At 32.6% G+C, this 17,085-nt stretch overlaps 1 protein-coding gene across 2 annotated transcripts; it reads left to right on the forward strand.

The window, feature by feature from the left end:
• The first annotated feature begins 9,442 nt into the window (after nucleotides 1–9,442).
• LOC111465067 (E3 ubiquitin-protein ligase BOI-like) lies at nucleotides 9,443–11,153 on the forward strand. Of its 2 annotated transcripts, XM_023109333.1 has the most exons (4): nucleotides 9,443–9,861; nucleotides 9,944–10,053; nucleotides 10,146–10,459; nucleotides 10,544–11,153. In XM_023109333.1, the coding sequence occupies exons 1-4, from the start codon at nucleotides 9,815–9,817 to the stop codon at nucleotides 11,042–11,044; spliced, it is 972 nt and encodes a 323-aa protein (XP_022965101.1). In that variant the 5' UTR covers nucleotides 9,443–9,814; the 3' UTR covers nucleotides 11,045–11,153. The 2 variants fall into 2 exon arrangements, with proteins under 2 accessions (XP_022965101.1, XP_022965102.1); XM_023109334.1 differs by lacking the exon at nucleotides 9,443–9,861 and having other exon boundaries at nucleotides 9,961–10,053; nucleotides 10,142–10,459.
• The last annotated feature ends 5,932 nt before the right edge of the window (nucleotides 11,154–17,085 follow it).

The following is a 17,085-nucleotide window of genomic DNA, read 5'->3' on the forward strand; positions in this document are numbered from 1 at the left end:
TTAGTTTAAATGGAATTTTAATGATGTGACTTTTTTATTTTTATAAGAAATGTTTAATTAATTTCTTGTATCTCACGACTTTGAAACGAGTCTATCAGAGTAAGAGGAATTTGGGTAAATTTCTTTAAATGTATCATTAAAGTAAGGAATCTACTTTTTTTTTTTCCCTTTAAAAATAACAATTTGGGTAGATTCACTGAACCGAGAACATATGTAACACTCGAGTAAAGAAAGGCTACATAAACGAATTGAGACCACCTCCGAATGAGGGTGATCGTGAAGCTAGTATGACTAAGAAAGATTTTAAAAAATTGAAAGTCATTACCTATACCTTCCTTTTCCGTAACTAAATTATAGAAATTTCATTGTTAAACTGCTTTACTTAGAGCAATTTCATGAAAAAAATTTCTTTCAAAATATGTTGGAAGGGCTCATGTTGATTATAGGTAACGACACAAGCCCACTGCTAGTAGATATTATCCTCTTTGAACTTTCCTTTTCGGGTTTACCCTTAAGGTTTTTAAAATTTGTCTCCACATCCTTAGAAAGGGTGTTTCGTTCTCCTCCCCAACCGATGTGGGATCTCATAATCCATCCCCTTCAAGGTCTAGCGTGCTCGCTGACACTCGTTCCTTTCTCCAATCGATGTGGGATTCCCACCAAATCCACCCTCCTTCGGGGCCTAACGTCCTTATTGGTACATTGCCTCGTGTCTACCTCCCTTCGGGGAACAACTTCCTCGCTGACACATCGCTTGGTGTTTGGCTCTGATACCATTTATAATGGCACAAGCCTACTGTTAGCGGATATTGTTTATTTAGACTTTGAAAGCTTACCCTCAACGTTTTTAAAATGCGTTTGCTATTTTAATCCATAAATGAAGGAAAAGTAGTATTAGACCAAAGACGTTGAATAGTATTGTGAGATCCCACATCAGTTAAAGAGGAGAAACCTCTCCCTAGTAGACGCGTTTTAAAACCGTGAGGCTGACAGTAATACGTAACGAGCTAAAGCAGACAATATTGAATAGTATTGTGAGATCCCACATCGGTTAAAGAGGAGAAATCTCTCTCTAGTAGACACATTTTAAAACCGTGAGACTAATAGTAATACGTAACGAACTAAAACAGACAATATCTACTAGAAGTAGACTTCGACAGTTTCAAATATGATAGGACTAACATACGAAAACGAGGGTGAAGAAGCGAGAAAACAACTTGGAGGGGAAGGAAAGAAAGTTATTGACAAAATTTATTGCTTTGAAATGGGTGTGAGAAAAGGGGATGATGTTTGGAAGGTTAAAGGAAAATTGGGCAAACCAATCTATTCATATGCCTTCGCCTCTCTTCTTTCCCTAAAATATCATATCATTCAATAAAATTGTACTAAGTTCCATGAATCCACAAAAAAAAAAAAAAAATTATTGTGGGACCTATAGAGAAAGAAAATTGAGTTTATAGATGCCATTTTTTTTTTTTTTTTTACCTAAATCGTATTAAAATTAATTCAAAATGATAAGTTCCCATATTGGTCGGAGGGAAACGAAACATTCGTCATAAAGGTGTGAAAACATCTCCCTAATAGACGTGTTTAAAAACTTTGAGGCTGACAATGATAGGTGTACTGGGCAAGAGAACGAAGCATTCATGAAAACCGGAGTCTTTCCAATATGTTTTGTACTCACTCATATGCATCTTAGGAATCGTGCTTTGTCTTCATTGGTCATTTGTAGATGTAAAATTATATATAAATCTTACCCGTTGCTCTCGAACGCATAACATTCTCCTATGGAATGTGGATTCGAAATCCAACACGAGTCCTTCCAACATGTTTTGTCCTCACTCACATGCATCCTAGAAAATTTTTCAAGAGGTCAACTATAAAGTTTCTATAATTGAGCTACTGAAAAGAAAGATACACTTTTTTCATATAGGTAGCAACTTTCATTTTCTCTTAGAATCGCTTTCATTTAGATTTGGTCTCGGTTCTTTCATATATCCCTCGTTTACTCGATGTCAAGAGAATATGAAAGTGACAATTGCTTTAATCATCGTGAAAAAGATAGATTAAAATAAAGCTAAGAATGTGAAATATTGAATTATGAAATTAATGGGTGTGTTGGCATACATCTTTGTAAGATGGGAAAGAGAGGACTTATCATTTATTATGATTTGTATATTCAAAACTTTATAATATAAATATGAACAAATGTATGCAAAGTCAATTGGGTTTGGCAATCAACGTTACCACTCATTCATTTCAAAAACATAATGCCAACCCTTCTTGTCTTTGATTCCCTTTCCATAAGTCCCCAATGACGTCCAAAACTCCTTTTTCCAAAACCAAACCTATAGCGATCGAGCTCGGCCTAAAATTTTTGACCTTTTAAAACGATTGATAATGAATAGAATTGGTGTAACGATTACTACCCAGAATTTTAAATTTGAATACGATACTTAATTGTCCTGACATTCACTTGCATAGATCCTTTTTGTGAGATCCCATATTGGTTGGAGAGGGGAACGAAACATTTCTTATAAGCGTGTGGAAACTTCTCCCTAATTGACGCGTTTTAAAATTGTGAGACTAACAGCGATACATACGGGCCAAAGTGGACAATATTTGTCAGCAGTGGTCTTGGGTAAGTGTTACACTTTTAGCCATCAATACTCAATGCAATTGGTGTAACGCTCATTGTTTAGGATTTGAAATTTGAATCCGCCACTTGATTGTTCGACATTTCCTTACATTCCATGCAACATGATCACATTTTCTATTTATCTTCAAGTGTTTTTAAGAGTAAAGACTATCCCCACATACCAACACAGGTCTTTTTAGTATGTGTTTTTTCCCACACATATTTCTTAGGAGATCACTCGAAAAAATAGCTCCAACCTAAGCACACATAACTTTGGAGTTCTTGGTGTTTGAATCACAAAAAATAAATGTCCATCTTGTTGGTATAGATAATAACTCCGAAGTTAAGTGTGTTTAACTTCGAGTAATACTATGTTCAATGACCTCCTGCATGTAACAGCCCAAATTCACCGCTAGCAAATATTGTTCCCTCAAGATTTTAAAACGCATTTACTAGGGAAAGGTTTCTACACTCTTATAAAAATGTTTTGTTCCTCTCTCCAACCAATGTAGGATCTCACAGAACAAGTAGGTAACGTGATCATTGCCGAGACGATAAAATTGAATCAGTAAAATATTTTGGAAATTTAATAAAATAAAGAGAGTAAAGGCCATATTCAAACCTAAATTATATTAAATTTATTTATATCTACTTCATGTTAGCTCATTTTCATGGACAAGTAGGCTTAAAGAAAAATACCTCATATACTATATAATATATAATTAATAACATTTGTTTTTGTTGGAGAAAATAAATGCGTATGATGTGATGGGGGCAGTACCATCATAAATGCCATGAGACCTATGATGTGATCCGTTTGATCAATAGGGTCCACTCTTTTTGTGCAATTATGACCCTTCATTTATAATCTCTTAAACTGTGATGAAAATTAAAATCTGATCCTTTTTTGGGAGATTTTTGATTGATGACTTCAATGGTGGTGATCTTTTTGTCAGATGGCTCCTCATGTGGTGGTGGACCATAGAAACATTCCCAATTTAATCCACATTCACATCATTATTTCCTTCAAAATAATTTTTGGGTTAAAAAATAAAAATATGTAAGAGCTCCACGTCGGGCTCTGATACCATTTGTAAGAGCTCAAGTCCACCATTAGTAGATAATGTCCACACCGTTACATATCCCCATTGGTTTCACGGTTCTAAAATGCATTTATTAGAGAGAGGTTTTCATACCGTTATAAAAAAATTTTCATTCCCTTCTCCAACCAACCAGAGATCTCACAATGAGTGTGAGTTAATACATTACCAAATTCGTAGCAGTAAAGATTTTATTTATTTATTTTGCAGCTCAAATTAGTCCATTTATTGTAATAAGTTAAGCATATTCCCATAATTGAACCAAATAAGTTTTTCAACGGTTGACTTGATTGAATGAATTATATAAAGTATGAACGACGCGTGCTCTGTAGCCCCTCCAACTTAGGTCAACCATATTTTTCGAACACTTTCGTATGAATCAAACCTATTTTTGTTCTTTATCGTTTAGTAGCGATCCATTGATTAGGTACAAGTCGTTAAGTCTATTAAGTGGCTAATTAATTGTTAAACTTCATACCATTCGGGTGATGGGTCAGTAGCTAATACACCAAATAGATAAGATAATTTGTTTGGTAGTGTGGTTAGGCCTAAGAATTTGTAATTAGGACCAAATCTTGCTTTTGGGCAATGGAAAACAAAATGGGTATAGAGGGTGGTGGTGGAGGATAGGGATGAGTGAGCATCTAGGCTACACAAAGTCAAATATTTCAAACTAATTTAATCATAATTAAAGAGAAAGAGATAGTGAAGGCAAAATTAATAATTTATGGTTACTGGTTTGTCCTCTTTAGCTCGTTATATATCGTCATCTGTCTCATGTTATGTTTCGTTTCACTCTCCAACCGATGTAGGATTTCACAATCCAATTCCCTCGAGAGCCAACGTCTTCATTGGCACACCACCCGATGACTAACAGATATTGTCCACTTTAGACCGTTATGTATAGTCGTCAACCTCATGTTATGCTTCGTTCCTCCCTCGATCGATGTGAGATTTCAATATCCACCCCTTAAGGGCTCAACGTACTCGTTAGCACACGACCCAATATCCAGCTCTAATACCAAAATCTAAGACTTATGAAAAGTGCATTAACTAAATTTAAATTTTTTGAAGTAAAAGGGTGAAATGGAATGGAGGAATTCAAAGTATGGAGACTAGAATGGTATTCTAACATTTAATGAAAATTCTTGCACGCATAGATCGATAAACTGATCGATTATTAAATTTATTTATAAACTAGAGACTAAAACGTTATGTATTAAGAATTGAAACTTAATTTTGGTGACATTTTTCAACGTAGAGACTAAATTATAACAAATATCATCAATTGCTAGTCACCAAAATGGTTGTTGGTCATTAGTCCTTGAATTTGGTCGTAGTCCCCAATTGTAGTCGTCAAGGATGATAGCCAGCAACAAAGATGAGAGAGTGGTGATTAGTGACTAGCGGTCGAGACCAAAGACTACAACCATTGACCATGGTAGTCACTGGTGGGTGGTGGTCTCGATTATTGATTATATCTCTCGTTCACTACTCACAATCTCCGGTCACCAATTGCATTTGTTAAAGTGGTTGGTGGTTACCCGTCCGTAACTCGATCATCAGCACTAATCATCGACCATCAAATGCTAGTACTAGTCCCTATTCATCAATCACATTCGTTGAAGTGGTTGGTGGTTATCGACCCCTGACTCAATCATTGGCTCTAGTCATCAACCTCTAGATATTGGTCTCGATCCCCATTCATTGAAGTGATCGGTGATTATCAGTCTCCGATGTTGGTCCCAGTTCCTAGTTCTCGGTCCTCAATCTTGGCATCAACAATCGATGGTCAATGATCAGGATTGACGACTAGTGGTTAGCAACTAGAGTTGAAGACTAGTGACCAACGACCACTTTGACGATCCATCGCTGAAGTGATTATAAATGGTTACGTTACACATCTCGTAAACGAATTCTTTTTCAAAACTAAACAATCGAAAAGTCAATTCAAACACACCGTGCCATGCCATTTCTCGTATCTTAGAAAAAAAAATGTGTGGATAACTTCAAAATATGGCTCAATATTCTTATTCATTGTTCACATTCAACCTCATTTTTCTCGTCGATTCCTTTTAATTTGATGATGATTCATGAGGATTTGTCTTTTTTTTTTGTTTTTTTATTTGTTTCTTTATGGACGGAATATGGGATAATCTATCTCTTATCAACCATATATTCTAATAGATCACGAGAATCAATCTTTACTTTTAGAATGATTAATTATTTGTTTACATTCTTGATAATCATGATTATTAAACTCACTCAGACATATAACTCGATTAAATTAGAGGTTTAAGGTTCGAATTCTCATTTCTCCGTCTTTTTTTTATTTAAAAATAAATAAATAATTTCAATAATTAAGTTATTTTCAAAGGTTTTTAATTAAACCAAAAGAAAACCACCACTACTCTTTTATTGAATTTGGTACATCTACACATCCTTTATATATATCAATTTTTAAAAGGTCAACCAATTCGGCTGGTTCATCCAAAACTTAATTAATTATTAATTCTATCAAATAAATTTATAATTATGAATTTTTTGCATTTTCCATCCATTATTATTATTTAGAGGTTTTCGTATGACTTAATAGCTCGATCAACTCGGACAATCCATCTTAAATTTTTAGAAAATAAAAAACTCGAGTCGGTATGTGGGTTGACATTGTCTTAGTTGGGTCAACACGACAGACCTGAAAAAATAGGGTTACAATCGAACCTAACCTTACCCTATTTTTAAGATTATTACGAAGTTTAAAAATGTTAAATTCGTAACTAATGTGAGTGATATATTGTATCCTGTGAATGATTTGATATTTCAGTTTGGTGATTGACCTCCCAACTTTAAAATAGAGGGTTTGGTTGTGAACTTTATTTAGGTTGTTTAGGCTAACAACCCAATTACCCCGAAATTTCGAGTTGGTCGAAAAGATTTCTCCAACTGAACCCATATACACCCGAGAAAATAGCTTAGAGTAGAGGTAGAGAGAAGAAGAAAAAAGGGTTTTTATGATTTATTTAAAATAATAATAAACAAAAACTAGTCTCCACTTGAGTGAGTTGGAATTGAATAAATCTTTCAATGCTACTAATAATACCTACCTCAATTTTTGTCCTACTTACCTAAATTTATTTATTTATTGTATATTATAGAAAAAGAAAATAGAGTTTTCAAAAAAAAAAAAAAAAAAAAAAGAGGATTACATCGAGGCTAGATGAGAATAAGTAAGCCTTCTTCATCCCGACCCTACACGGAATTTCATTATTTGTCCTCGAAAAGAAAATTCTAGTATTCTACATCTTTTTCAATTATTTTATCATTTTTTAAAATATCGAGATAGCTAATCTTCTAAATTATTTATTATTTATGAATTTCACTATAAAAAAAATAAAAGGAATTTTTTTTGGTAAAAAGTCGAGCATATTTGAAATTTTTTCAAACATGGATCAGACATCTTGTGATATCCGATATTGGTTGGGGAGAAAAACGAAACACCCCTGATAAAGTGAAAGTCCAAAAAAGATAATATCTACTAGGAGTGGGTCTGGATTGTTACGCATCTACAATTTTCGAAATAAACTCTTTAAAAGAAAGATAGGAACTTTCTCCTCCATCCTAGTTGTTCGTAGTTATAGGCAGAATTTGTCATGTCTATATTAAAGTACCTAGGCGTGGGAAGAAAGTTAAGAAGTCGTTTCCTCGCCCTTTAAAACTTTGACGTTTTAATATGATAGGGTAAAAAAAGTGGGAGAAAGCATTAAAGAGAAAAGGCAAAAGAGAGGATGCATAAGAGGAGAAAATGAAAGGTTGTCTTGTGGTGTGAAAGAGAATGGAAGAAGAAAACAAAAGGGTTAATGGAGAAAGACAGAGAGAGGGTTTGCTTTTGTGGGGTTTAAGCAAAAGACCAAATGAGAGATGCTATTCCAAGCATTTATTGATATCAATTCTTATCTCGATCTATACGAACTTTGTAGATTTGATATCAAATTGATTGTTCGATAGCCATTTGATATCAAATGGATTGTTCATAGTTATTTGATTTTTAGTTTTAACTTCGTTAATTTTTTTGTTGTTTCTATACTCCTAATTGTCCCTCCTTCTCAAGTGTGATTTCTATGTTATGTTTGGCCGTGCCTAAGGGTATATCGGTTGAAGTAGATTCCCAAATTGTACAAGCTTCTTCCAAAGCATACGGCTTTCTGGATGTAGATGATGATATCTATATATATGGATCTTATATATATCGTCCAATGAAGTACCACATGAGTGAATATATAGGAATCCAAATCCGCCGAATCACTCATGTTATGATCTTCTACATCCTAGGTCTTCCCGTTCCTTCATCTGACTTATGTTCTTCATGTAATTTATTCTTAAGAAAATATTTGAGTCATTGGTCAAATTCCAAATACAAATTTTTTTTTTTTTAAGTTTTTTTAGTTTTCAAAACTTGAATGGATTTTTAAAGACATTTATCAAAAGTAGATAACAAATGGAAAAAAGGAGCATAAGTTTGAGGCTTGACGAAATGGAAAGTATTAGCATGTTGAAATTTTGTAGGGTTGGCAATGAAAGAAAGAGCCTATAACTGGAACGCTCTGCTTGCAGAAAAGAATAGATGCAATAGCCTAAGTATACTGCTAACAGATATTGTCCACTTTGGTCTGTTACATATCGTCGTTAGTCTTACGATTTTAAAATGCGTCTAATATAGAGAGAGTCTAGCCCTACTCCGATTAGTGTCTCGTACTATTCGGTGACTGACTCTGATACCAGTTGTAACAGTTTAACTTCACTGCTAGCAGATATTATCTACTTTGGCTCGTTATGTATCGTTATCAGCCTCACGATTTTTAAAACAAATTTGTTAAGGAGAGGTTTCCACACTGCTATAAGGAATGTTTCTTTCTTCTCTCCAACCGATGTGGGATCTCACAATAGATTAGAAGGAGGTTGGATTTGAATTTTTGTCCAAGTGAAAGTTGAAAGCCATAAGAGAAGATTCCCCGGTATGAAAGAGAAGAAAAAGGTGGTGTTATCAAGATTGACCTGTTTTATGAGACATTGGAAATCCAGATCGATGATACGAAGAATGGAACATCTTAGTATCGAACAAGGAGAATGCATTCTATTTCCATTTCTTTACATTCCACCCGACCCAGTTATGTGCTACAAAGACATCCGACGTTCTCAATGGCTAGGTGTCACTCTCTTTCTGAGTCATTCCAGCTTATGTACGTGGAAGATTATAATTTTGAATCTACACTCATTCATTTTAGATATCAAAACAATTTTTAGGCAATGAGTCTCATTCTTTCTTATGTTGGATGAAAGTCCCACATCGGCTCATTTACGGAATGATCATGAGTTTATAATCAAAGAATACTAATTTCATTGGTATGAGGCCTTTTGGAGAAGCCCAAAGCAAAGTCACTAGACTTTATGCTTAAAGTGGACAATATCATACTACTGTGGAAGCTCATGTGAGCCCCTAAACTTAGCCCTCTAGAAACACCATAAAAAAATTAATGATACTCCACCATTTACGAGACGAATTAAATATTTTAAATAGTAAAATATATACTTAGTAGTAAATACATAAATACACTTAATTACATATATATATATATATATAATAGGATTATAATTAAAGTCATTGATTTTCTTTAAATAAAATATTATATTAAAAAAAAGGTCATTGATGAGAGAGAGAGAGACGCATATAAGTGCTTCTCTCCCAATTTTCTCTCTTTACTTTCATTCCTCTCAACCACCGCTGACGGTGGCTCAGTTGCCGGAAACCACACTTCACGGTGGCGATACAAATTCATTATAAATGTTGTCCTATTGTTTTTAATTAATTTTTTTTTTTTGAAGTCTGTCATTGAAGAGTCCGCCTTGTGTCTTTGTTTCATGCTTCTTCTGTGGTAGACTTTATTGTTCTTGCCTCCCTCTCTCCTTCCATTTCTCTCTCTAGAAAACCTCTCCCTTTATATCTTTTTCCCTTATACGTTTCATTATTGCTTCCATAAATCCTTCTCTGAAACTCTCTCTCTCTCATTGATTCATTTCCATGGCTGTTCAAGCTCAATACCCTTCCAATGTTCTTCTCCATAACAGGTTCCTTAAATTTCCCTCTCTGTTTTCCTCTGTTCTGTTTCTTAATCCGGTTTTTCTCAAGCTTGTTCTCTGGAATTTGCAGAAACATTCAAGATTCCGGCCATGATTATTCATTGCAGCCTCAGCCGGGCGGAGGCGGCGGCGTAGGAGGAGGAGATCTCGAACAGTCTCATGCTCTGTTCAACAATGGAGGTTAGTTTGAATTTCAGTTTATATGAGTTGTTTTGTATTGACCCAATGAAATTGAAGCGATTTTGATGATGGGTTTTGAATTTGGAAGTCAGGTGGGAATTATTTGAGTAATTTAAGGAAACGAGGAAGAGATGTCTCTGTTTCAGCTCCGATCATCAATCCTCTCTGTTTTCAACCTCAGATTATTGATCTTTCTCAGCTTCATAACCACCACCATCCTTCCAATGTCGTATCCACCGGACTCCGGTTGTCTTCCGGCGACCAAGGACTTAATCCCCACCACCACCCGCCGCCGCAGAATGATGATAATCTTGTTTCTCTCTCTTCCTCTGTTTTCATCTCCGATGAATTTTCGTCTCAAATCAAAGTGCAACGTGATGAAATTGACCAATTCCTTCAATCCCAGGTACGGATTTGGAAAACCCAGATGGAATTTGTGGAGATGGAGAAGAAAGTTTTGATTTTTTTTTTTTTTTTTTTTTTTGATTAGGAGGAAGAGCTGCGGCGGGCGTTGGCGGAGAAACGGCATAGGCACTACCGGGAATTGTTGGGGGCGATGGAGGCAACGGCGGTGAGGAGGTTAAGGGAGAAGGAAGTGGAAGTGGAGAAGGCTACGCGTCGCCACGCGGAGTTGGAAGCACGCGCCGCCAGGCTGAGTATGGAGGCGCAAGCGTGGCAAGAGAAGGCGAGAGCGGAGGAGGCAGCGGCAGCAACGCTGCAGGCTCAGCTGCAGCAGGCGATAATGAAGGGCGCCGGAATCGGCGGAGGAGGAGACTGCACGGCGGAGGATGCGGAGTCGGGTTACGTTGACCCGGACCGAGTCATCGCCGAGTCGGGACCGAGTTGTAAAGCGTGTCGGAAGCGAGTAGCGTCGGTGGTTTTATTGCCGTGTCGACACTTCTGCATCTGTACGGTTTGCGATCACGTGGTTCGCACGTGTCCGCTTTGTCGGGCCTTGAGGAATTCTAGTGTTGAAGTTTATCTCTCTTGAGGCCCATTGGTTCAAGGCCCAATTCTGACTCCCCCAGGCCCAATGGTAAAACCCAACAAAGAATTACCCAAAAAAAATATATAAATATTTATTAAAAATTAAAAAAAAAAACATAAAACACCACATTTTGTTTTTTCTCTTATATTTTTCTTGGAATATATTTTTATACCTGGAGGTGTAAATGGCCATACTGACCTTGGCTTTTTTTTTTTTTTTTTTTTTTTAACGAAATTCAATTGAAATATAAATTCTTTTATTTTATAAATAATTTCTTGTCCCATTTATTTTATTTTAAACTTATGTCAAAATTTGAGAAGTTTTTAATGCGTTCTTAAACTTTCAAATTAACTTTTGGTCTATATTCGAACCCAATAAAAAAAATGGATTACTTCAAGAACTCGTTAAAAATAATTTTGGTGCCTCACAGTTTATTAGATAGTAAAAAACGTTCTATTGGGATTCTAACGAATAGAAAACGATTGCATGCAGACAATTTGATCATGATCGAGTGACATTATTTCTTTAGCCCGAACCCATCCCGACCCACGATAAATAGAGGATGATTTATTCATAGATCTAGAAAACTTTAATTAATCTATTAAATATAAAATTAATTTTATAATTTAACCCACTTTTTAAATGAGTTATTTAAAATAATAATAGGTGGAGAGAGATGAATTGAGAAGTAGGTTGAAATAGCATGATGCACGTGCAATGCACATGCCACTGTCTTTTTTATATTTCCAATACAAAATTAATTTTTTAAAATAATAATAATAATTTTAAAAAGTATGTATATATATAGGAAGAGTAAATGGTGGTTGGTTTGGGTGTTTTTTTGGGCGTTTGTGTTGGAAACATTGAAATACCAAACATGGGATAAGTACATATAATGTAATGTCCTATCATAGTGTTTTGTTTTATGTCCCACATTTCTTCATTTTAATATAATGTTTCATTATTTTTTCGTGTCAATTTAAGCATAGGTTAGTGTTAATTGATGGGTATTTTATGTCACTCTTCGTCTCATGTTACTTATGCTTCGATACTTCTATATCATTGAATTTTTTTTCTTGAAATTTCAAATTAATATTTGTATTAATTTAATCTCTGAATTTTTATATTCGAATCAATTTAGGCTATGACATTAAGTAAACAAGGAGTACATAAATGAACTAAAATGTGAGACTGACAGCGATACGTAACAGGTCAAAACAGACAATATTTCGATAGTCGAGATGGTTGACCCGAATTTAAATGTGATGAAGGTAGGAAGAGGTGAATTTGTGATTATATAAGAATTTCATAATCTAACCCGAATATATATATATATATGACAACCTAACCCTAAAATAGAGAGTTAGATGAGCTGAGTTATGAACTCTATTCGAGTTCCTCGGGTCACTAACTCAAACAACCTAACCTTAAAGACGATGTATGTTAAGTTGGTATACATTTTCTTGGTCGGGTCTTTCCTAATTTTTGGATCTGAATCCACAGCATGGGCTTAATGGAAAAGGTTGGGCCTAGCTCCACTCTGGGCTTCAATAATAAAGCCCATCAAGCATTTGCACGATATTCTTCAAATTTATCACTACTCTTATATATATATATATATATATATATATATATATATATATATATATATATATTTTTTTTTTTTTAATTAATAAAAATAAGATTTATATACGTTAATACTTTATTTTAAAAATATTCTTTAACTTTCAAATTATTAAATTTTTATTAATACCGCAAATATACTCATAATTTTATTTAAAAAAAATTAATACCCTTAAATTTTAAAAAATTTTACCATTGTTATTATTATTAACCGTTTTTCATTTAAAAAAAAAATTAAATATTTTTTTAAATAAAGTTTTAAGACCAATTATTATTAACAGTTTTCATTAAAAAAAACAAAAGTATTTTTTTTTAACATTTTTTAACGTAAGTTTTAAGACCAAGTGCAATTTTTAATTTTAATTTTTTTTTACTATTTTTGTAATCTTTAATTCTCTCATAAATTAAGTATTTTGACATTATTATTGGTTTTACTTACACCTCTTAAGAGTGATTTTTATTTAATCAAAATAATTTTTAACAATTTATTTTTTAAAAATATTTTTCGGACATTTTTATAGAATGTCGGTAAAATAATTTATATAAATTTAAAATTATTTTCAAACGAACCAAAAAAAAGTTTAGTTATGTTTGAATTTGTATTAAAACTATATTATAAATATCATTGTTAAATATGATTTTACTTTATTGATGTGACACATCTTTTACATTTTACAATAAGAACATAATAGAGGATGAAATTCCCATTATTATTATTTTTTTATTTTCCCCTAATGAAGATTCCTAGAAGCTTCATGAAACTTTCAATCCTAAATTAATTTATTTATTCATATTAAAAAATATATTTCAATAACAATTACACTTAAAATAATCAACCAATAGGCTATTTTCTTATTTGTTTTAATTGTGAAAACATTTCCTTTGATTTAAAACTAAATTTATTACCACGTAGGATGTCCACGTGGTAGGTTTTTACTCTTACTTCTTTTATTCTAATAAAAAAATTGATTTTATTTACTATTATATATTTAGAAAGTTAATTTGCTTTTGCTTTAATTTTATTAAAATATAGTAATGAGTATTTGAGCTCGAGAGCTCTTTTGGACCAAACTCACATTTCGAGTTGGTTGGGTTGATGAACCGAACAACTCGAATAGAACTCACAATCCAACCAATCCTTCATTTTCGAGTTGGATTGGATTGTCAAGCTGTTTTTTTTTTTATTATTTTTATAAAAAAAAAATCATACTTATTTATATACTTGTTATATTAATAATTAAAATCTCATTACAACTATTTAATATTTAAAATAATCTTAAAGATAGGATATGGTTGGATTGTAACCCTATTTTCGAGTAAAACAATATAATTTAATTTTTCATATTCTCTTTATGTTTTTATTGAATTTTAGGTTAACCTTTTTAATTATAAATTAAAAAAGATATTTATAATTTTGAAATTTTATTTTGTCAAATTTGGAATATTTATCTTTTAATTAATTTTTGTTTATTTAAAAAAAAATCCATGGATTAAAAAAATGAAAAGAGAATAAAGCTCCAAATATATAAACAAATAAATAATATTTATTTATTTAAGTTAAAAAGCTGCAACTTTGTTTCTGTACAGAATCTGCTTCACATTAGAAGGACATGCTACTCTGTGGGAAACACACGTGGGAAGCACATGGTGTATCACGTGATCAGTGCCACGTAGATCTAATTTAAATAATTACCAATCGGTGTTGTAATAAATTTAATAAATTTTTACTCATGATTTTAAAAGGTTTCCACGTCCTTATAAAAATTGCTTCGTTTCTCTTCTCAACTGATGTGAGATCTCACAATCTATCTATTTTTGGGTTGTCGGGTTCATGTACACCTTTAGTACAAACCTTTTCCATCCATACTATTTTATTTTTAAACAAAGTTAAATATTCGGGAATATTTTTTATAATTTAATATTTTATTTATTTTTTTATAGTAATAGTTTAATATTATATAATATAGTTGGTAACTTAGGTAACCTAATAAAGAAAATTGTAGTCGTTAGCCCACTTGCATTATACAAAGACTCCACTCCAAAGTCATTGGACTCTTTCAATAATGTTCCCATCAAAATAAATGCCTTATATTATATAAATAAATAAATAAATAAATCCAAATTTTAAAATTAATTTATACGAAAATAGGGTTAATCACTCGAGATCTGCTTCTAATTAATTCATTTGTCTCGATCATAACTTAATTAATTATTGAATTTGTTCTTCTAATTTAATTATTCAATTTTTTTTAAATCTTAAAATTTTAAGATAATAATTTTCTAGTCGTGTTATTAGGGTTTGAAAATGTTAATATAGAAAATTTAAAATATAATTATGAAAGTTTACTTTGACTTTATTTCCATCCATCTTTTTCATGAATCTAATAATTCTAATAATTATTTTAGATACCTTAACTTGTTAACTACCAATTTCTTTATTTAAATTTTATTTTATTTAAAAAATATTAATATTTTTGTGAGAGTTAAAAAATTAAAAATATATTTCTAAAATTAGTCACTTTTGACTATACTTTTCAGGCTCACAACTTCTTTGTTTAATACTTGAAGATTCTATTGACATGGTTAAGTTAAAGGCATGACTCTAATACCATGTTAGGAACCAACGACTCTCCTATGATATTGTCGACTTTAAATATAATCTCTCATAGCTTTACTTTTGGTTTCCTCAAAACGCTTCATATCAATGAAAATGTATTCCTTACGTATAAACCCACGATCATTCCATTAATTAGTTATCGACTTATCTAACATTAGTTTAACGAAACAGAACTCTTACAGTAAAAATCGATCAATTAGAGAAGTAAAACATAAACCATTTTACCCGAGAAAGTTCTCGAGATTTCGAATGTGTTGTTTTTTTTAGGTGATATAATTGAATGGAAAGTGAAAGGGAAAGGCAAAGAAATGTCTCTTTGTGCAAATTGATCCCATTATTAGCTTTTGCTATTTGGTCCTTTGTTTTTTATATATTTACTTTTCTTAATTATGTGACAAAGATATGTGGGCCAAATCTTCCACTCCCCCTCTTCTTTCTCTAGTCAATTATGTGTCTCTTTCCAAACAGCTAAGCAATGGTTATTCCCAAGCAAACACTAAACAAAAAATAAAATAAAATACCCAAAATAAGACGATAGTCGATGACAGACTTAATCGAGGCTTTATGCAACCATCCTTCAACTATACCTACCTTCTGAAATACGTATAGTATTAAATCCGTGCACTCATTCTCTTCTTTTAGCTTTCCTCTACCCATACTTTCTTGGTCGTAGGACTTATGTTGCTTACTTCAGTCTATCTTTTAATATACATGTGAGATCCCATATCGAATGAAGAGAGGAATAAGTGCCAGTAAGGATGTTGGGTCCTGCAAGCGAGTTAGATTGTGAGATTCTACATCAGTTAGAGAGGAGAACGAAACATTTTTTATAAATGCTCGCATAAATAAAATAATTTATGTAAAATGTGTAATTGAATGGGAATTTTCTTTTTATTTTTTATTTAATTTTCATTGGTTTATTTAAATTTAATAAAGAAAAAAAAAGCATATGGACCATTCATAATTTGAAAAGGATTCCTTTGAAATGGCTCTCTTTTTCTTAATTATTGGAGGAAAAAAAAACATATTGGTTATTTAAAATTTTATAAATATTTTAATTTGAGAGAGTGAGAGGTTGTTTTTTTAATTACAAATAATTTAATTAAATAATTTTTTATTAAACCATATATCATTATTGCTCCTATTATTTGACTTTACTAATTTTTTTATTTGATACATTGTGCAATTCATTAAAGTTATTTTTATTTTTTTTATTTTTTCTAATGATGTTGTTATTGAAAATTAGGGATGACAAAAATTCTTACAAGTCGGGACTTCGTCGGGACCACTATGTGGGGGACTAGCTGCAAATTCAGACAAAGTTTATGATACGACTCTTATGTGCACTCTAAAGAGTTTTTACTTTACTTTCTTGTAAATAGGTTCATGAGTTTAGGGTTTGAGCTCTTCTCCCTATTTATCGAGTTCAAGAAGGTTCAAGGGAGTCATGCAGCTCATTTTATGGCATGTAATAAAACAAATGAGCTATGTCTCGAGATCATTTTTTTTACAAATAGTATGAAAGTCAAACATCAGACAGTGTGCCAACAAGGACACTGAGTCCCAAGGGGTGGATTGTGAGATTCCACATAGGTTGGAGAGGGGAACGAAACATTCTTTATAAGGGTGTAGAAATCTCTCCCTAATAGACGCGTTTTAAAATCGTGAGTTTAATAGCGATACGTTTGGATAATATATGCTAGCAGTGGGCTTAGACTGTTACAAATGATATCAAAACTAGACATTAGGTAATGTATTGGCGAAAACACTGGCCATATTTATAAGGGATGTTTTAAAGCACCAA

Source organism: Cucurbita maxima, unplaced genomic scaffold (assembly GCF_002738345.1).
Source record: "Cucurbita maxima cultivar Rimu unplaced genomic scaffold, Cmax_1.0 Cma_Scf00028, whole genome shotgun sequence".
Taxonomy (NCBI): Eukaryota; Viridiplantae; Streptophyta; class Magnoliopsida; order Cucurbitales; family Cucurbitaceae; genus Cucurbita; species Cucurbita maxima.